We start from the raw sequence: 22,262 nt of genomic DNA, 5'->3' as shown, positions 1-22,262 counted from the left end.
CATTAGGAGGGAGGCTTTCTGGGGGGAGATTAGATGAAGACAAGAACCCTCAGGAATGGGACTAATACCCTCATAAAAGAGGCTCAATGCAGCTCATTCGCCCTTCTGCTTTGAGAAGGTGTCACTATGAATGAGGAAGTGGGCTCTCACCAGACCCTAAATCTGCTGGTCCCTAGATCTTGGACTTCCTACCCTCTAGAACTGTGAGAAATGAATTTCTGTTGTTATAAGACATCCGCTGATGTTATTTTGTCATAGCAGCCTGAACAGACCAAGACAGATGAACAAGGAAACCTTCCATCAAACAGATCCAATCACGTATTTCTCAAACCTGTGAAAGGCCTCTATTAATCTGGAGACTTGGGATATTATTCAGAAATATATTAATATGTTAGATGCTTCATGCTGGCCATCTCCCTGTGCTGCTGCACAGCAGGGCAAGGGCGAGTGGGGCCAGAGGGCCGTGCAGATGGTGGCAAAGATGCTCAACAGCATGGAAAGTGTCAGCACACAGGAAGCATTACTGGCCATGCTGGGAACGTGCAAAACAGGCACAGGCTGAGGAGACGGAGAAGAAGGCAACTTAGGAGAACACAGACCCTGATCTATATTTAACAGGAAGTAATTACATCTTGGGGGCCAGGAAGACCAATTTTAAACTTTTAAATATTTCAGAATGGTTGGGTGCCATCTTGAAAGTTATTTGAGTAAATGGTAAGTATATAGCACTTACAGCTCCTCCAAATTGTACTTGACTATTCACGTTATAACAGCTCAGACTGAATCTCAATCTCTCTCAGTCTCTCAATCTCTCTCTCTTCCCCCACACCCCTTTCGGCTTCTAAAATGACCACTAGACTAACATCTATTTCATTTATTTTCTTATTTATACTTGTTGGTGTTTTTAAAATTTGTTATATATTTTTTCATTTTCAAACAAATCCCTGTTGTTAAGTTTTAGGTGTTTTCAAAGTTCTATACTAGTTCCACAAAATACTTTAAGAATCAGAAGAAAGCTTTGTTAAATATAAAAATCATGGCTGGGCACAGTGGCTCATCCCTGTAATCCCAGCAGTTTGGGAGGTTAAAATGGGCAGATCACCAGAGGTCAGGAGTTCAAGACCGGCCTGGCCAACACGGCAAAACTGCGTCTCTACTAAAAAGTATAAAAATTAGCCGAGTGTGGTGGCACATGCCTGTAATCCCAGCTACTCAGGAGGCTGAGGCGGGAGAATCGCTTGAATCTGGGAGGCGGAGGTTGCAGTGAGCTGAGATCACACCACTGCACTCCCACTTGGGCTACAGGGTGAGACTCCATCATAAATAATAAATAAAATAAAATAAAATAATGCCCACTATCAGCTAGAGCAGCAGTTCTCAGAATGTGGCCTATGGCCCTGAAACATTTTGAGATCTGTGTGAAGTCAAAGGTATTTTCATAACAGTACTAAGATGTAACTGGGTTTGCACCATCTTGACATTTGTACTGATTGTGCAAAAGCAGTGGTGAGTAACTGGTGGGTGCCTTGAGAAGAACAAAGGCAGTGGTACCCACCTTTATCAGATGTCTTTAGACTCCAGTGTTACCCATTTGAGAAACCAAATGCAAGAGTTTTACTTAAGAATGGCAGCTGGGTACAGTGGCTCATGCCTGTAATCCCAGTACTCTGGGAGGCCGAGGCGGGAGGATCACGAGGTCAAGAGATCGAGATCATCCTGGCCAACATGGTGAAACCCCGTCCCTGCTAAAAATACAAAAATTAGCTGGGCATGGTGGCGCACAGGTGTAGTCCCAGCTACTTGGGAGGCTGAGGCAGGTGAATTGCTTGAACCCAGGAGGCAGGGGTTGCAGTGAGCCGAGATTGTGCCACTGCACTCTAGCCTGGTGTCTGGCAACAGAGCAAGACTCTGTCTCAGAAAAAAAAAAAAAAAAAAAAAAAGAATGGCCTTCAGGCCTAAAACACACTTAACTTTATTAAATCTCTACCCCCGATTAGCCGTCTTTTTACTATTCTGTGGGATGACATGGGAAGTATGCCCCCAAAACACTTCTGCTCTGCGCTGAACTATGCTGGGTTGTCCTGAGAAAAGCACTTATGTGACTGTTTGGATTGAATTATAGCTGCATTTTTTTCATGAAATCTAATTTTTACTTGATGGACTGACTGGCAGATGGATGAAGGTTATGAAGACTTGGACGTTGGGGAGACGTGTTTGGAATGACCAATGTGAGGCTGTTATTTCAAGGAAAACAACTGGCAGTGTTGGTTGCCAATGACAAAATTCAAACTTTTAAGAAAAATACTAGGATTCCGGAAAACTTCTATCTACTCTCCCCACACCCCACCATGACTTTGACAACTTTTCAATACTGAAAGACATTTCCCATGAGATAGAGGTAATACTAATGAAACTGTAGAATAAAATTTGTATAATAAAATGTGTCGATATTTGGAAGATCTGTGTGTCTTAACAAATCAGTAATTCTCCATTACCAATCCATGATGTTACAAGATCCATTCAAAGTACAAGATAGACATTAGATTTTAGGTATGGTTAACCCCTGTGAGGGCAGGGGGTACTTGCAGGCACTATCATTAGCATACTACAGCCTCGAACTCCTGGGCTCAAGCTATTCTCCTGCCTCAGCCCGCTTAGTAGCTGGGATCATGCCTGTCTAGACCAGTGGATTTTAATGTAACAGAATATGAAAAGTTCACTTATATGGTTTTAGATTTCACCTTGCAACTCATTTTTAAGAAAGCGTTACTTATTAAATTTTGGTGTAGTATCAAAAAAGAATATCTACAATTATATGTAAAGATGGTTAAAATACTTCCTTTGTCTGATATACTTGCCATATTTGTCATATATTTTTGTGGGGTAAGGTTTTCTTCGTATACTTTAAACAGAACATCCTGCAACAGACTGAATACACTAGTAGAAATCTAGCCCTCTTCTATTAAGCTGGACTTACAAAAATTTCCAAAAGATAAAAAAAGTTCCTATTATGAATTTGTTTTTGAGAATATATTTATTTTTGTAAACATGTTCTTTATGTTAACATATAATGGGATTCCTATGTTTAACTTAAAATGAATTAACAAATATTTTTAGAGTCTCCATTTAAATTTCTAACATGGTAAATAAATACCAATAGGTAGGATTCCCATAGATAAAACCTCTTAGAGGTTCTCAATTTTTAAAGGTATAAAGACCCAAAACCTGGAAAACTGCTGAGTTTAATAATCTCGGTAAGATTTATTTGAATTTCATTACTGTTCTTTGTTTAGGCTCAGTCTCAGCACAATTTTCTGATTTGAATTCGACCTAATGAAAAACAAAAAACATTTCCCCATATATAATATTTAATTACAAAATGTTATTTAATAGATTTGACAGAAAAAGAAGAGAAGGGGCAGTTATCTCTTTCTCAACTGCTCTCCTTGGAGACAAAGAAGCCACAACCCAAATCCCATACGCCCTAGTCCTCCCGGGAAGGGCCCCGAATTTGCAGCCAGCCTTACCCTCTTGGGGCCGAAGAGGTTATGGTAGAGGGTCCGGAAGCGCTTGCGCGTGTAGTTGCAGCGATAAGCCCCGCCCATCAGGTACTCGATCACCAGGCCGATGTCAATCAGGCTGATTCTGTAGTCTGGGGGCAGGTTCCCCTATCAGGGTAGAACGAAACAGACAAATCCAAAAGACAACGTGGTTTACTAGGGATTCTAGTTCACGTGTTCTGTAACTAGAGTAAAAAAAAATAATGAAACAAGAAACATATTGAATGTATTATTATGCTGGTTAATTAATTCACCTTAAAATAGATCCAACCGAAACCTGGATACTCTCGCTTGGAAAGAAGACATAAGTTAAATAAGAAGATGCAGTAATCGTCGGCAATAATAGAAAATCAAAATATTTATTCAAGTCTTCAGCTGGGGAGAGAAAAACACCAGTGTAGAAGAAAGAAACACAAGGCTAAACATGGCAAATGCTACCACTCCCAGCCACTAGGAACTAGGTTTCCCCATATGTTCCCTGAGCCCCGCTTCTACCTCTGACCCAGTCTTGTTACTACTCTCTTGATAATCATTTGGAATCTGCCACCCACTAAAGGAAGACTCCTTTCAGAAGATGAGTGTCATTACCAGGGCTACCATCGCCTAGGATCTTAGGGTTCAGGTCTCCTTTAATACAAAATCTCTATCCATAATTATTAAAAAGTTGACACCTTTTTCATAAAAGAAGAGCAGTATTTAGGGAGGGGATTTTGGGTGTCAGGATGAGGTTGCATATGGACATCCCTTGCATCTAAAGAGAAGGGGACAGAAAGAGGAGAAGGCATTTTATCAATGGAGTATTTATTTTTCTAGAACTAAGGAGACTTTTTCATTTTTTTCTTTCAAAGAGTAACATTTCTAAAAGATCTAGAGTTATGGGGTCTTTTTTAGCTATTTATCATCTATAGATGCAAAACAGTAACGATTTTCTTATTTACTCATTACTGCTTTCTACTTCTCAAGTTTAGGGTCTAAAGAAAATGTTTGCTCTGTTTGGTCAAGGGAGAGTTAGTTTCATTTGTGAGAAATTCTGAGTGCATAGTGAATTCCAAAGGGTACGATTAATCCACTCTCACTGCCTGGTGTAACTCCTTCTTGTGGGAGAGCACTCTATACCATGAATGGCTGGGTGTCACACTGCATAGGAAGCCTCGTGCCCATAGACCTATTTTGGACAGACACGAGGGGCTCCATTTGCTTTTGTCCTTAATGAAGGACCCACCCAGGATGCTGTGTGAGATTTCTGCCACTTCACAGAAGACGTTCATTATGTATAGTGGTGGTTTTCCAACTTTGGTGGCATCAAAATGCCCTGGGGAACTTGGTGACATTACAAATGCCTGGACTTTGTCTCACCTACTTCAGTGTATCAGGGCCTCTGTGTCCTTTGCTAGCTCCTCAGGTGATTCTGATGCCTACCCACATGTGTCAAACCACCTGTCTACTCCATAAGGTTCTGGTGGTAGTGGTAGATTATGCAGCAGAACTGGGAAATTCATAGTGTAAAAAGCTAATTGCTGTCAATCAGAAATTAAATTCATTTTTGCTAACATGAGGGTAGGTTTTCAGTTGTCCTTACTCAGCTATTCTATGGGCAACGATATCCATTCGAAGGTTTTGGGATTCAGAATTAGAGGTATCCCACTGCATCCTAACATTAAACCTGTAGCTTTCTATTTTTCTTGTTTGATTTATCTCTACATCCTCAGAGCCTCTTATAATATGCCTGGCATATGGTGGGCACTCAGAGTATTTCTGTTGAAAGTATAAACCAGCAAAACTGAAATTAACTGATGTGGTTGGGATCAAGTCTGGGTTTGGGTTTTTTAGCATTATGTTCTCGGTAACAAAACTCACCACAATCTGTTAGTCATCCCTGCTGGATATAGCCCTAGTTCACTGTGGAAATCTGCCTCGAAATACAGGTAAGGCTGTATCTGGAATCCAGTGGCTATCCTTAATGGGGTGAGAACAAAAGGATAGCAATTGAAGCACCAGCCTCCAGCATTTAAGACTCCCTTGCCCATTGCTGCCTTTTCTTTTTTTTTTTTTTTGAGATGAAGTTTTGCTCTTGTTGCCAAGGCTGGAGTACAATGGTGTGATCTTGGCTCACTGCAACCTCCACCTTCAGGGTTCAAGTGATTCTCTTGCCTCAGCCTCCTGAATAGCTGGGACTACAGGTGCATGCCACCATGCCCAGCTAATTTTTGTATTTTTAGTAAAGACGGGATTTTGCCATGTTAGCCAGGCTGGTCTCAAATTCCTGACCTCAGGTGATCCTCCTACCTTGGCCTCCCAAAGTGCTGGGATTATAGGCGGGAGCCACCTTGCCAGGCCCACTGATGCTTTTCAGACTTCCTTGCTGTTCCCAGAATTAGCTCCCACCCCAGCCCAATGCGTCCTATCTCTCCCTTGGCTTGGGGTACATGGAAGGCTTGGGCATCTAACTGGAGCCAGCTAGGGAAAGTGGGACTGTCTGAAAGGCGTCATATATGAGGTGGAACATTTTGAGACACAGACCCCTTCCATCCTTGACCTTGGCCCTCCACAGTCTAGTCTGGCATCCATTTGATGAGCCGAATAGTGCCTTCACAAAAATGGCCTCTACCTTCCTCAGAATTTCAAAATCCCCTTTGTTTGAAGATTATCCATCTAACTGAATCAGTAGGCTAAGCTATCCTCAGGCTAAGAAAGACCAATTGTCTCACTTCTTTATGCAAAGCCTGGCAAAAAAAAAAAAAAAAAAAAAAAAAAAAGTTAAAAAGGGAGCTCGGAAAGTTTTAAGATAGTAACTTTTCATGTATTACCCTTCTCATAAAAATTAAACTGAGTTTAAATATAGCACTAATGCAACCACTTTTCTCCATTATTTTGGAGCAGGCTAACAAGGCCCCAGTTTCTGTATCCTCTGTCTCTCTTGGACTGTTAGGCCAGTCTGCTATTTCAAGAGTAGAAGAGTCTCAGAGACTGGAACGGCCTGAGTGAGCCTCATTCACAGACACAGGGCTTCTACAGGGATGGCCTCCAGAGGATGCCCACCCATCATGTCATTTTCCTTGGCAGGGAAAGGAGGAAGCACACCAGCTTCCAGTCAGCTGCCCTTGGGCTTCTATCTGTCCTTCTGCCAGCAGCCACTTTCCCTCTGGCTCTCAGACTTCTTTCTAGAGAAAGGGGCTTGAACTCCATGGCCTTTATGGTCTGCAATGTTCAAAGGCCAGGTTTCAGAAAAATCCTCAAAAGATGTATTGTGATGCTATAAAAAGACAATCAGAGCACATCTATAAATTTGTGCCTAGTTTTAATCTTGTAGGAATTTTAAAAATTTAAAATGTGGGCCGGGCGCAGTGGCTCATACCTGTACCTAGAGCTTTGAGAGGCTGAGGCTGGTGGAATGCCTGAGCTCAGAAGTTTGAGACCAGCCTGGGCAACATGGTGAAATCCCATCTTAATTAAAATACAAAAAATTGGCTGGGTGTGGTGGCATGCGTCTGTAATCCCAGCTATTAGAAAGCTGAGGCAGAAGAATTGCTTGAACCCAGGAGGTGGAGGTTGTAGTGAGCCGAGTTCTTCACACTGCACTTCATCCTGGGTGACAGAGCAAGACTCTGTCTCAAAAAAAAAAAAAAAAAAAAAAAATTAAAATGTGGGCAATACCGAGTGCTCTTGTTGCCCAGGCTGGAGTGCAATGGCGCAATCTTGGGTCACTTGTATTTTGTTTTGAGAAACTTAGCTGTGAGCATCAGTTAGAATTCTAAAAACAAGACACCAATATTGTCTGAAGACCCATACTGAAAGGGAATATTTATGCTTTCGAGGTGTCTTTAAGAGTGGGAGTGGTCAGGATAGTGATAATAATAAAATTCAAAATCAATAAAAATTTAAGGGACAATTAGAACATTTTTAGAAAATGACTATATACATAAAGGACTTTTAGGGGCATATACTGCCAAGGAGGTGCTGGGATCTTCTCATATAAAGCTTGATTCTTTCAGAATGATTTATGGGGTGGTCGGCCCTGAAGGAGGAGAAAGGATTCCGTGACCATTGAGGTTCCTGCATTCTATTTAACCACAAGGGGGAGATATTCACCTAACCGAAGACAGTGAGAATTCCTTGCTCTGCACATTTTCCTGCCTTTTTTTTTTTTTTTTTTTTTTTTTTTGAGCCGGAGTTTTGCTCTCGTCACCCAGGCTGGAGTGCAACGATGCGACCTTGGGTTACTGTAACCTACGCTGTGATTCTCCTGCTTCAGCCTCCCAAGAAGTTGGGATTACAGGCATGTGCCATCATGCCTGGCTAATTTTTTGGGTATTTTTAGGAGAGGTGGGTTTCACCATGTTAGCCAGGCTTGTCTGGAACTCCTGACCTCAGGTGATCCCCTGTCTCGGCCTCCCATAGTGTTGGGATTACAAGCCATCTTCTGTTTTGTATATACCATAAGGCCATATAAACAAATCAAGAGTGGATGAAGGACTGGGGGCTAAGGAGTGAGTCAGATGCTCTCCTGGAAGTGTTATCTGGAGGAGTGAAAATTTACTTTAACAAGTAATGTGTCTGAATTCAGCCTGAAAGGCTGGATGGCAGCTTTTTCTTCATAGAGATTTTAGGAAGCCAAGAAGTTAGGGAACTACTTTTACTAAGAAGAGTGGAAACCTTCTGGGGAAGAATAAATAGATTTTATGACATGGATTACAATTGGGTACAATTTAGGCCTCTTGGAATAAGTGTCCTTCGTGGACTCTGAGGGGGATGGGAGCCTCAGTGCATGACACAGTGCTGGGCCGATGGCCATGACCACTGGGACCTGCAGATGTTGCAGACGATGCATTTGCATTGCTTCTCTAGGACAGGTATTGCTGGGCAGAGGGAAACTTACAGATACTCAGAGAGCAGGCTGCAACAGGACCCCATGGAGGAAACAGCCCTGGGTTGGGCAATGGCCCTGACCCCATGTAACCCTGGCCATATCAGTTTCCCTCTCTGTACCTCAGTTTGTGCTATAAAAATAGGTGGCTTGGATATAGCAACTTTTAAGGTCCTGTCTATTTCTAAAAACCCAACTGTATGACCACTACTTGGCAGGCTGCTCTTATTTCTTTTGGCCTACTGGCCAAAGACTCTGCTTGGAGCTTCCAAGGTTGATATAGCTTCCAATGATCCCCTGGAATTTGGTTAGTGGAACCAGAGGCTTGGAGACAAGCGATGATAAAAGGATAGATGGGGATGAGGTGGGGCTCAGTGCATCCAGCTCCTCTGGAAAAAGCAGAGAAGGTGAGCAGTACCTCACATGCCAACAGGGAATGTCCAAACACCTTTCAGAGAAGTCTTCCTTTGCTTGGGTCCTTTTCAAATTAGAAGTCAAAAAGGATACTGGAAAAACAATGATTCTGCCTGCTGTTTCTGTTCTAGCACTTCCCCCTCCCACTTCAGTAAGGACTTTGGTAATGGGTAAAACCCAAATTATTATTTCCCATTTCATGCCTTAACAGTGGGAGCCCATGTGATTCAAATAATTTGCTAGACAGGCTTGTTTCTAGGGGCAGATGTTCCTTATGTACAATTTGACAACTTGAAAATGTTGTCTTCCTTTTTCATGCTATCAATGACTAACCTAATCTAAGGTTTACTTTATGCCAGACATAAGAAAACCTTTAAATTAAAGTAATGGTTTAAATTCACTTATTAGATCTGTTCTTCAAAACGAATGGTGTTTTTCAGATGCCAGCTCGTGATATCACTCTCAGATCTCAACTGTTTAGGAAATTTTTTTCCTCTGAAACTCATAACAAGGCTTCAAAACAAGATAGTTTCCTTCTGACATACCTAAGGTATGAAATGATTGCTGGTTCTCAGCTTACCAAGGGAATGTGAAGACCAGACTACTCTGGGACAACTTGTATAAGAAAGAAAAGTGGGCTGCAGTTGGTGTGAGTCAACACCAAGGAGGGGCTTCATCTGGTGAAAGCTCAGGGGATATGAGGACATCATCCCGATGTGCAGCCCGTTAACATGGTAATATCTCGGGCAACCAATCCTCTGAAATATAATAATGCTTTTGCAAATTGGCATGCATTTAGCAGATGGGATTATGCAAATGCCCTTTCCTTACCCAAAGTGTGTCTGAAAATGTTTTTTGCATTCTTCAAAGCTCTGGGTCTTAATTCCCATGTAAATGAACTTTAAATTATCATAATTTCACCACTACTTCTATATAATACCCAAATAGCATCCTCCTTTGGCGGGGAAGGATAGTATAGGTAATTTGAAGTATTAGCACATTTAAGAAAGGGAAAAAACTACTTTAAAACATACAGAGGCACAAATTGAGCAGACAGCTACTAAAATGGCAGGTTATATTCCACAGATAAGCAGACAGACTTGGGCCACTCTGGTTTAATATGAGAGCATTGGTACATTCAATGGATTTATGCATGAAAATAGTTCAGAGAACTGGGTTGGTTTAAAACAATTTAAATTTCTGATTAATGCTGAAGAGCCACTCTTTTTACCTCATTGCTCCTAGATTGTTCCCTTGATATAAATAATTTGAGATTTCAAAACCAGCTTGGGAACAATTCACCACATTCAGTTCTGTTGGTCTCAAAGCAGAGGTGAACTGAAGATGTCATGCTGATTGACTTATGATGGTTTGATAATTCCTCAATGCATTCATTTGGTTAAGAGTTAGTTACATATAATTTGGCAGATATATTATCAAACACTATGCTTAATGTCTAGGACTGTGTTCCTAATTCATGAATAGCGTTTTGGTACCAGAGTTGATAATTTATTCATTACTTTTTGTCCAGATTAAATATACATACATATATATTCCCCCTATAATTGTAAAAAAGAAAGCACATGTTAATTATTATTATGTTCCTTAAAATTGCTTTAAATTCTCAAGATTTTCTTAACATTTTAACTTTAGTTTTGTAGCCTTTGATTATCTTACTGGCCTAAATTGCTAGAAGTCACTTGAAACCATGTGAAACCACCTGAAAGTCACCTAAGTTGTGTACCAATGTTAATTTCTCCCTTATTCACTTCTTCTCCAAACACAAAACAAACAAAACCCTTCATTTTCAGCTCCCTTAATCCATATAATATAAAATGTAGGCACTTCGACTCCTGTGACTATACCACTGTTCATCCTTTCTTTCTTTCTTTTTTCTTATCTTCTGAATCTCACACTATTTGTCTTTCTTGCTCTCCCCGAGTTGGATACTCACCTTGGTCACAGAAATAATGGATTCTGCATTTCCTGCTCCTACTTATTCCCAAGGGAAGAAATTAAAATTGGCTTTCTGTTTTTTCTTGTCTTAACAGCAGTCTCTTTTTCCAGGTAAAAGGATAAATTATTTCTAGACCAGTTCGATACTATTTTTGGTCATTTGTTGTTATTTTTTCCAGTTACTAAATTTGTAAGTAAATGGTAAATGAATGCTTGATTAACGGTTTTCTTGCTCAAATATTTGGGTCATACTTAAAAGGGGGAAAAAAAAACTGCTTTTAATGCTTCTTCCTCCCAAATTCTTGCCATCCTGTTCTTTCTCGTTAGTTTATATTTTTTGAGGTACCTCTTTAGCTGAGAAGCTATCCCGCAAAAAAACCCCACCTTGGAGATAATTTACATGACTTCTAATAATGCAAGTGACATAAGCAAATGCAAAAAGCAACTTGAGGGATTTTAGAAAAAGCAGAGTCCTACGGGGAGAAGAAAGTAATGAGAAGGATTTTGATCATTATACTCAGTGAAATCTAACTGCAAAAATCCCTTTGAAAACTAGACATTGCTGCTGGAAGACTGGGTCACTGAATCGGATGAGTGCCATTTTTTTTTAAGGGGTTGGGTTGGCGATGACTGGGATTGAGGGACAAAGCGTGGCTGTCTATTTAAAAAGACTCACAATTCCTTCAGGGATGGAGATAAAGTGTAGGAGAGAACACCCCAATTCATTATTTTAGAAAAACTCAAAACATTTGCTTGAACATGAGCAACAACTATCTCACTGAATACACATCGAATGTGTATACTTCTAATCTTTGTAGTTTAGTTCTCAGGCAATTTTAAGCCAGAATGAATAAGACAAAACTCAAAGTTTCAAAGGAAAAAGAAATGGGTTTGCTAAAGGCAGATCTATTGCTATGGCCTGGAATGCGTAGACCAGTGAAGGATCCGATCTTACGAAAGTGGTTGTTGAATTGTGAGTACAGAGTGCACAGCGTCTTTCCCCTTTGTTTTGCAAGAACTATAGGCTTCAGCCACTCGAGCAGATGAAAAATCCTTCATTAAAGTGGTGTTGAGATAGGAGGAAAGTTTGCAAGGGTCAAAGGAAGGAGATTTTGCTTATGTGTGTTATTTTTATATCCTTTACTCATTCTTAGCAAAGGTCCAGCAGGTGAATAGGAACATTCATTATAAGTAGCCCCAGGGCCTTTGCTTGGCCTTTCAAAGGAAAGAGAAAAAATCAGTTACAGAACGCCTAAGGGCAATTCTAGCTACTTCCTGTGAGATGAAGGAACCGGACTGTATTTTTGACTTCACTTTGTGGCTTTCTCTGAACACGTCCTGTGGACTTTGGTGAAGAATTGTTACCAAGTGGCGATGGTGGGCATATGTGTACATGTGTGTATGGGGACGTATGTGTGGGGTGGGGGCACTGCCACCTTCTATTTTATCTTTTGGAATTAAAAACATCCATTTCTGGGATGGATTTAAGTGTTCAGAGCTCAAGCTGCCTCTGAAAAAGATACTATGGGACAAAAGAACAAGCCCTTGGCCGAGAGCAAACAGCATCTCCCTGTATCTCATTCTTCTTGTCTTTAAACGGGAACAAAACCGTATTATAATAAAAACAAAATATATATATATTTTTTTGAGATGGAGTCTCGCTCTGTTGCCCAGGCTGGAGGGCAGTGGTGTGATCTTGGCTCACTGCAGCCTCTGCCTCCCAGGTTTAAGCAATTCTCCTGCCTCAGCCTCACAAGTAGCAGGGATTACAGGTACACGCTACCATGCCAGCTAATTTTTGTATTTTTAGTAGAGACAGGGTTTCACCATGTTGACCAGACTGGTCTCGAACTCCTGACCTCAGGTGATTTACCCACCTAGGCCCCCCAAAGTGCTGGGATTATAGGCATGAACCACTCTGCCCAGCCTATACGAATAAAATAATAATTCTATTTCATAGAATTTTTGTAAAGATTAAGAGTTAAGATGCACTGAAAGTGTACAGCATTGCTGTGTACTTAGTCATCACTAGCTCACGATTATTATTTTACCATTATTAGTCAAAGGAACTAAGCTTTAAAATTAGCTCTTCAGTAACTACCAACCACCAATACTGTTCCCATCTCCTTTTAGTTCCGCTTCCTCATCTATAAAATGAAAATAATTCTACCTGATCCGTACCTAGCAATCTTTTCCCCCATCCAATGAGATGACAAATATGGAAAAATATTCTGGAAAAACCAGAATGTTCGAAGAATGGAATGCATATTTATGACTTAGTCCCTGTTTTTAGAAAATTTGGAGCTATGCCTACTTACTACACTCTGTGTTATGCTAGATGTGTCATTTTATCAGGAGCTGGTGAGTGAAGATGTACTCTTGTGGTCAGTCAGGGGGCAGGAAACCAGCTCCCCAAACAGTGAGGGGCATATGGAAAAATACAGGTAATGGCATAAATCCACGTGCCATGCGGAAAGCCGAGAGTTCCACTACTCAAAAGCATTACGTCCAATGAGAGCATCTAAAAGCACGACGATTGGCGATAACGTCACAGCTGCATCATGAGCAGAAGCATCAGAGTTAACACACACACACGCACACTCACACACACACACACACTCTGTTCTGAAATGAGGGGACAGGAATATTCCGGCAGCTCATGCAAAACGGAGGCACTCTCTAATCACAGGAAGCGGTCAAGACAGGGCCTCCGACCTGCAGTCGAGAGGGTTCTTACCTTTTTCACATCCCTGACCAAGTGGTACAATGTATTTGAGGGCCCATGTCTCTGAAAACAATAAAGAAGAATCAAACAGTTTTGCTAGTCAGGGTCTCAGGTTGGCAAGGCAAGAAGGATCTGGAAGGAAAGGCTCTGATTGGTGGAGGGCAGTTCATCAAGATGGACCTTGTTGTAGTTGCTCAGTGTACCTGCCTTTTCTTTCTTTTAAATTGTCCCCATTTGGAGATGAAAAGCTTTGTCAGTGGTTTTGTTTTATTTTTTAATTGAGGCAGGGTCTTCTGTTGCCCAGGATGGAGTACAATGGCATAATCACAGCTCACTGCAGCCTCAAACTCCTGGGCTCAAGTGATCCTCTTACCTTAGCCTGCTGAGTAGCTGGGACTACAGATACACAACGCCATGCCTGGCTAATGTTTCTATTTAAAATTTTTGTTTTAGAGATGGGTTCTCACTATGTTGCCCAGACTGGTCTTGAATTTCTGTTCTCAAGCAAGCCTCCTACCTCAGCCTCCCAAAGTGCTGGGATTACAGGCAAAAGCCACCTCAAGGCCATAGCTCAACAAACATGTTGGCAGATTTTGAATTGTGTATCCTGAAGAAAATGTATTTGAGGTTCTAGGTTCCAACTTTTTAAGGGAATTTGTCAACTCTGTTGACAAAATACGATGGAAGAAGCTAGTTTTGCAGCCGGGGGCCAGGATGTGGGTGGGAGAACAAAGGGACCCACTGGCTGCATTGGAAATACATTTGGGCACTTTGCCATCACAACTCGTTTATTACCCATCATGAATGAGCACTTGTCTAAGAAGGGGCTTGGCCCTTCTTCCGTAAAAGGCCTGAGAGTAAATACAGTAGACTTTGTGGACCACATAGTCTTTGCTGAAACTTTTCAACACTGCTGTTGTAATGTGCAAGTAGCCACAGATCACATGTAACAAATGAGCTTGGTTATGATTCAAGGAAATTTTAATTATGGGCACAGAAAGGCAAATTTCATATCATTTTAATGTGTCATAGAAAGGCATTTTTCTTTCGTTTCAACCATTAAAAATGTTAAAAAAAAATCTTAACTTGCAGCTCATACGGAGATAGGCAGCAGGCTGAATTTGGGTGACAGTTTGCTGTAATTTGATGTAAAGAAAGAGCCACACGTTGTTTGGGAAAAAAAGTTTTGTAGAAAAGATGGATGTTTGAGGTAAATATAAAGTGAAATAAGTTGCTATTCTATTGTCTTTTAGGAATAGGAATGTTAGATAAAATCCAAGAAGCCCAATTAAATTTGATTTTCAGATAAATAATGTACAATTTAATGTCTCATGCAGTCTTCGAGATACGACAAAATTGTTTGTTGTTAATCTGAAATTCACATTTAACTGGGCATCCTGTATTTTATTTTCTAAATCTGGTGAGATGATTAGATAATCTAAAATAGTTATGGCTTTTTTTTTTCTTTTTTTTTTTTTGAGACAGTCTTGCTCTGTCACCCAGGCTGCAGCGCAGTGGTATGATCTTAGCACACTGCAACCTCCACCTCCAGAGTTCAAGCAATTCTCTTGTCTTACCCTCCAGAGTGGCTGGGATTACAGGCATGTACCACCATGCCCAGCTAAATTTTGTGTATTAGTAGAGATTGGGGTTTCACCATGTTGGCCAGGCCAGTCTCAAACTCCTAACCTCAGGTGACCCATCCACCTCAGCCTCCCAAAGTGTTGGGATTACAGGCGTGAGCCACTGTGCCAGGCCAATGGCAAATTCTTAAGCACTGCTGCAACCATTCAGGTATTGAGATAGGTCTATAAACTGCTGCAACGACCCGCCCATTCACGTGGACATGCCTATCAGAGCTCTTTTTCCACTGAGGGGATGCTGGATTGTGCAGTGATTCAACCTACAGACCCTGGAGTCAGAGTGCCTGGCTCCCTACCTCTGCTGCTTACTGGCTCTGAACATGAGCAGGCTACTTAACTGTGACTCAGTTTTATCATCTTTAAAATGGAGATCATAGTATCACTTTATCTGATGGGGTTGTTGTGAGGATTAAATGATATAATGTTTATAAAGCCATTAAAAATTGTGCTTGGTGCCAATCAGTGTCAGCTATTATTATTACGGAGGCTATTTACTGTTCCATGATCTGCAACAAAGTATTCCAGGAAACCACCACCAGGAGATCGAAGTGATCAAACTTACTGACCTTTCTCAGTCTAGAATTTTCCAACTTTTTTTTCTCCCCAATTGTTGGAATAAATTACTCCCTCGATTCTCTAACTGATAGGCCATTCAACTCGTCTTTGTTTGTATTTTTTAAATTGAAACCCATTATTCTTACTGAAAGTCTCAGTATGCTGAACCAAGAAAAGTCAGTGGATAAACAGAAACCTGGGGCCATTCTGCTAACCTGTCTCTACTTTTTGTAGCTGGTGCCAGGGTGGTACCGCTTAGCAGCTAGTACTGGCTGGGCACAGGAAGCAAGCTCCATTCTGCTTGCCCTCTGTGTGTCAGGACAGAGACCCTGTGAAAATGAGGGGTAGAATAATCTCGAGACAGAAGCATGGGTTCAACACTTACTGGCTTCTTTCTTAGGAGTCCCGTGACTGATTTCACCTCGCCCTCTGCTATGGTTTGGATGTTTGTGTCCTCTCCAAAATTCAAGCTGAAACTTAATTTCCGAGGCACTAGTATTAAGAAGTGGGGCCTTAAACCCGTATACCTATGTAATAAACCTGCATGTTTTGCACGTGTATCCCAGAACTTAAAGTACAATAATAATTAAAAAAAAAAGTGTGGCCTTCAGGAGGTGATTAGGTGATGAGGGCTCCTCCTTTATGTGGGGGATTAAGGCCATTATAAGAGAAGCTTCATGCAACATTTGGCCCTTCTGACTTCCGTCTCTGCCTTGTGAGGACACAGCATTTGATCCTTCTGGAGAATGCAAAAACGAGGTGCCACTGTGGAAGCAAAAAGCAGCCTTCTCCAGACACCAAACTTGATCTTAGGCTTTCCAGCCTCCAGAACCCAGAGAAATTAAATCACTGAGTCTCAGGTATCTTGTTATAGTAGTACACATGGACTGAGATAGCCTCATTCTCCTCATTTGTTAAATGGGAAAATATCTGCTCTTTAAATGTCACTGGATTTTAGTGAAGTGCATCAGCTCAGAGCCAATGCACTTAACTAATGTGAATCCTCTCGATAACTTCATAAATAGTAGTTCTACCTATGATTACTCCTTGGTATCCCTAGTAAGTTAACAAATCACTATTAAACTTAAAAAAATGTTTAAGTAACTCCAGAAAAGGCATTTTACCTTTTATGCCACTTCGTAGCTGAACTATGAAGAATGAACTTCACAGCTCTGAGGATAACAAAATGGTGCAGGACTCTTAATCGGCCTTTTTTGATGCTTAGAGTTAAATCAATCCTCCTTTGCTAATTGCCTCTAACACCCTCTGGGTTTGCAGAACAAACTATGTTCTCATTTCCAGAGCCTTGTGATTTTGTGTAAGAACATGAGAGCGATACATTTAGGTGACCACGTAACTTTTTGCCTTAGATGCTGGCAACTGAGCAATTAAAACAAGCGGAATCTTGGTGACTTGGTGTTTGTCATGTATGTAGGTCTGAGGGAGTATTTGTGATGAACGATCCATGCATTTGGATGGGAGAAGGGAAGAGAATCACAGGCATATGGGGGGCAGGAGAAGGTAAAACAAAAAAAGAAAATAAAGAGTGCCTTAGTTTGGCCCTACCGTATTGTACAATTCTTCTAGTCTGGAGATGGTGAGAAAACGGTGCATGCTTACTCCATTCTCTATGAGTAATTTCACAAAATCCACTCTGTCCAGAACTAAGGCATCCAACATGGCTTGCTCCAGAGATCCCACCTGCAAATCAAGTTGCTGAGTTAGTCTGCCCCAGGGTCTATCTAGGGATGTGGTTCTTTGGTGTTCACTTGAACAGCTTAGAAAGGGATGCCTTTGACATCTGGTAGACCTTCAGCACATCTAAGAACATGCTAGCAAGACTGTTCACAGATTCACTTTTGGGACAGCCACAACCTCTCCCATGTTTGGGGGCCTGTCTTTGCAAGCAGAAATCGAGGATTTCTACTTCCAAAAACTATTTCTTCCCTGAATCTCTTGTTGTGGATCCCAAGGAGGTACAAGGGTTCACAAGAGTTTTCCCCTTGCAATTATCTGATCAAACTTCTCAACACCAGCGAAGTGTCAAAGTGGGTAATTTGCTGTTTTCCTTTTTGTTACACTTGGGCTCTGAGTGAGACCCCAGGCCGACTGAGAAGAGGGACCCGAGTCAACAGACCAAAGGACCTAAATCACCACTGGGTATCCGTGTAGAAGTGAGCAAGACCACAAAGATGTCACTTAACTGAAGAAATAAACAACAACAACAACAACAAAAAACGGCCTACTTTCTGGATTTGCCAGTGGCTTAAATTTTTATTTAATGCATTTCACAAACATGTCCCAGGGTCTAGACTCTGGCAAATCTTTCCATGTTGGCAATCCACCAGCACTGAATGAAGACAGGGGCTCAATCCCAGGCAGAAACCCTCTGGGGGAAAGGAAGACATAAGATAAGGCCTTCCTGTGAGTGCCATGATTCCAGGCACAGAAATCAAGTTTCAGGCTGCTGGGCTACCTCTTGTGGATGCATGAATATACCACCTGATGGCCAATCTCACACATTTTTATTTTTGGTAGTCAATGGAGGGAAGCAAACCAAGAACAGTTATATAAAGCACTGGCTTCCTTGTGTTGTTCTTTGCAAATAAGGAGGACCTGTGCTCAGCCACCAGGACCAGATGGCGCCTGCACAGGGAAGCCTGGTAATTCTGCATCCTGAGGTGTGACCCAGCCATAAACCAGCGGGGGCTGCCACGGCTTGGGCAGCAAACTCCTCCCTTTGTCCCATCAAAGACAATCAGAAGCAAATTAATAATTCTACCCCTTCCTTAATTTTAATTAATACAGCTTTGTCTCATATATTTTTTCAGACTTATTAAAGTAAAAGGCATCATTTGCAGCTGAAAATTGCTATTAAAGGCCACTCAGAGAGATGGAAATATTTGGAGTTGTGTTTGGTTGAAATTTCCACTAGGTGGCAGTGCTTTCCTGAATATGAGAAAGAGAGCTCAGGACAGGGATTTTGCTACCAAGGAGCATGTTCCATCTTAAAGAAAAGGCAATCATTTTCGGAGCTGATCTCGAGGCTCCTTAAACAAATACCCTTGCCCAACCAAAGTGGGCTTTCCGCGGGTGACGACATATACTCTACCGGCCACTGTTGCCCATAAATAAAGATCTGGCTGCGAGCGATGTCGACTCTGTTCCAGGCTAAAGCTAAACTCAGTTGGTCTGGGGCCGAGGCATTGGCTCCTGTGCATAGACAAGTGGGAGAAAAGAGTGGAAGAGAGAAAACATTGATCAGTTATTACACCGGCAGCAACCGCTCCATCCCTCTGCCGTGAATGCTCCTCTTCCTGAAGAGCCCACGGTATTACTGACATTTTGGGTAAGATAACTCTTTTGTCTCAGGGCTATCCTGTATATTGTAGATTATTATAAATTTTTAAAAACTTTTAAAAAATATATTTGAAACTCCATGCTTTTTTTGATATATAATAATTGTACGTATTTATGCATGTGATATTTTGATACGTGCATACAAGTTCATTGTAGATGATTAAATAGCACACCTGGACTTAACCCAGTAGATGTCAAAAACACTTCTCAACCGCATCTTCCCAGACATGCTCAAAAAATGTCTCCAGACGTTGCCAGATGCCCCTACGTGTGAAGGGAGGTCAAACTGGCCCGGTGAGCAGCACTGCTCTAAGCCTGGCTAGGCAAAGTGTGGTTCACTGAGCAGCTGCAGCAGCGCTCCCCCACCCCCAGGCACTTGTTAGAAATGCAGACCTCAGGCCCTGTCCCAGACCTACTAAACCAGATTCTGTATTTTTACAAGATCCCACATGACTTGTGTGCACACTCAAGTTTGAGAAGCTGTGCTCTACGACACATTTTGCTTCTGCTGGCCAATCACGGGTTTCAAGGCATCACTTGAATAGTATTTTGCATGGGGAGGGTGCTCCCATCAACTAGTGTACCAACTTGCCACTTTCCTGAAAAAGAGTTAGGAAGGCCTCTTTAACAGAGAGGCAAACCACTGGCTTAGGTTTACTTTGATTTGTGGGTAGAAACCTTTGGAACTGTTTCCCAGGTTCTCATTTTTCTCCAGATTCTGTCTCTAGAGCTGTGTGGTGGCTAAGTTTAAATTAATTAAAATTAAATAAAAAACATTATAATTTCCTTAGTCACACTACACACATTTTAAGAACTTAATAGTTCCATGTGGCTAGTGACAAGTGAACGGGAAAGCACACATGCAGAACATTTCTATCACCACCCAAGTTCTATTGGCCCCGAGCTGGTCTAGGTGAATGCATCCTACCCGCAGATGCGACCTGCCATGCAGCTGGAGGGAAAGCTGGAAAGGGAGGCAGTGTAGTAGGAAGAGGAACACTGGGCTCCAGGCAGCGGGGCCGAATGAGAGTCCCTGTGGCTGTGTGGACTCTTCTCAGCCACTGCTGAACATCTGTGAAATATATTAACTGGTTTACGTGGCTGAGATGTGAGACTGAAATGAGAGTGTATGTGTAAAGAGGTTTTTTACATTCATCAATAGCCTTGGCGCAATGAGGAAGAGACATCCCTAAATATTTGCCCAGCTTCATGCTGCTGGATATCCCACAATAGGGGAGAAGGATAAAAAGACAACCTTCTTTTGCTCAGAGTTTTTAAACTGTGAGCATGTGCTCAAACGTGTGCTGGGCAAAGTATTAGGCATTTCCACATGTCATATGTAATGTTCCCATTAATCTGGGAACTGGGTCTTATTGTTCCCATGGAAACACATGGGACTAATGAGATCCTGGAGAGTTGAATAGTTAAATCAGCTACTAACAGAGGGTAAATGGAACTTATATTCACCAAACCAGAGGTCAGAGTCAGATCCGGAGAATCCTTCATCACTGCTGCTTCTGATGCTTGAGAAAGAAGGACAGCAAATGTATACGCTGTTCATTCCTCTGGGTTTGCCAGCAGTCAAGGCCAGAGACAGCGAGAAGGAGGGCAGGGTTCCTTGTGGTTAACTCATATCAATGATTCCCAAACTTTGCTGCACATTAGAATCACCTGGGGAGCTTTGCTCAGGGTACCAATTAAATCATGTTGCTTGGGATGGGATCCAGGTGTGGATATTTTTAAAGCTTCCAATGTGCAGGAAAGGCTGAGAACTACTGTGCTGTGTGCCTCCTTTCCTGCTTACCCTCACCTCTTCCCTCTGGGCTCCGAGACACCGACATTACAAAGCAGGCAAAAAATGCTTGCCAAGTTAACACTTCTCAAATTTTAGCGTGCATAAATACAACTTGGAGAACTTTTTAAGACACAGGTTCCTGCGTCTCAGCTGCAGGCCTCCTCATTCAGCAGCTCTAGGGGTGGGGCCTAAGCCCCCCTTTCTGACTGCTCCCAGGTGAGACTGCTGCTGATCTGGGGCCACACTTCGAATAACAAGGCCCTCGAGAGCTGTGGTGCTGCATTACCTTCATAGGGTGAAGAGCATTTCTGATTCTGGTGTCCACACATTGATGAGTTTTTATTATCACACATACTTGGAGTAAATTTATCAGTGTTTAGAATGATAAATATTATTTCAGCATTCACATGGAATTTGCCATTAAAAATTATCTCCTCAGGTAACAACAGGGACTACACATTCATATCAGAGTAACTGGCATAAAAAAGTGATACGTAGGAATGTGTCAAAATGTACTGCCATCAATTTGGCGAGGAAAATAAGTGAAGGCTCATTGCAATTGCATTTGGAAAGGTAACACTTTACATGTTCCTTTGCTTCTTTAGCTGGTCTATTGATTGGTGTTGACTTGCTGGAATGTTTAATCTTTCCCTTTGCCATTTGCATGGTACATATTAGTATGTCACCCAAGTCAATAATAGCAGCACGAACCTGAACAAGAACCCATAGCAGGAAGCAGTTATTGAGGTCAAGGTGAGCTACGGGCCTGAATGTAATTAGTTAAGTGTCAAATGAAAGCAGGAAACCAACAAGTCTTGACTTTTCAAAAATTGAAAATACATCACTCAGGAATGGCCATGGGTGACAGTTTGGATCCGTGGTTCTCAGCTAGGGCGACCAGCCATCTGGGCTTGCCCCGTGTTATCACAGTTCTAGCATTTAAATTCCTGCTCTCTGAGAGATGTGTCAATCATTAATAAACCTGGTGGCTGGTCACTCTATTCTCAACTATGGCTGTGCACTTGGAATTGCCTAAAGAGCTTTAAAATATCTTAACCCCTGGGGCACACCCCCACAGATTCTAGTTTCACTGGTCCTAGGCACTGCAGTTTTTAGAAGTTCCCCAATGATTTTAATGTGAAGACAAAATTAAGAACTTCTAGCGTAGACAGCATATGTTCATTCATTCACTCATTCATCTGTTTGTTCTTTTTTTTTTATGTTCAAAGATACTGATTTCATGCCTTCTCATATGGCAGGCAGTATGCCAGCGTGAAGACCAAGATGTATAAAACAGAATCCTTTGTCTTGAGAGCTTACAGTCTAGAGGAGAAGACAGGCCTGTAATTAAATACATTATTTCATGCAATAATTCATTGATTTCCTCAAT

General features: G+C 41.7%; 1 protein-coding gene across 15 annotated transcripts in view; it reads right to left on the bottom strand.

Moving 5' to 3' along the window:
* TRPM3 (transient receptor potential cation channel subfamily M member 3) overlaps window positions 1–22,262 on the bottom strand; it is a 919,012-nt gene that overhangs the window by 94,666 nt on the left and 802,084 nt on the right. For 9 of the 15 annotated variants that reach the window (XM_074394685.1, XM_074394692.1, XM_074394688.1 and 6 more), the window contains exons 10-14: window positions 18,830–18,930; window positions 17,284–17,418; window positions 13,532–13,582; window positions 3,815–3,850; window positions 3,528–3,668 (exon numbers count right to left, since the gene is read on the bottom strand). In XM_074394685.1, coding sequence (XP_074250786.1) covers window positions 3,528–3,668; window positions 3,815–3,850; window positions 13,532–13,582; window positions 17,284–17,418; window positions 18,830–18,930 — 464 coding nt within the window. The remainder of the gene's footprint in view (window positions 1–3,527; window positions 3,669–3,814; window positions 3,851–13,531; window positions 13,583–17,283; window positions 17,419–18,829; window positions 18,931–22,262) is intronic. The other 6 variants (XM_074394689.1, XM_039461312.2, XM_039461313.2 and 3 more) reach the window with 1 other exon arrangement.

The sequence above is a fragment of the Saimiri boliviensis genome, chromosome 2 (assembly GCF_048565385.1).
Source record: "Saimiri boliviensis isolate mSaiBol1 chromosome 2, mSaiBol1.pri, whole genome shotgun sequence".
NCBI classification, from domain to species: Eukaryota; Metazoa; Chordata; class Mammalia; order Primates; family Cebidae; genus Saimiri; species Saimiri boliviensis.
This window is presented reverse-complemented; position numbering and strand designations above follow the sequence as displayed.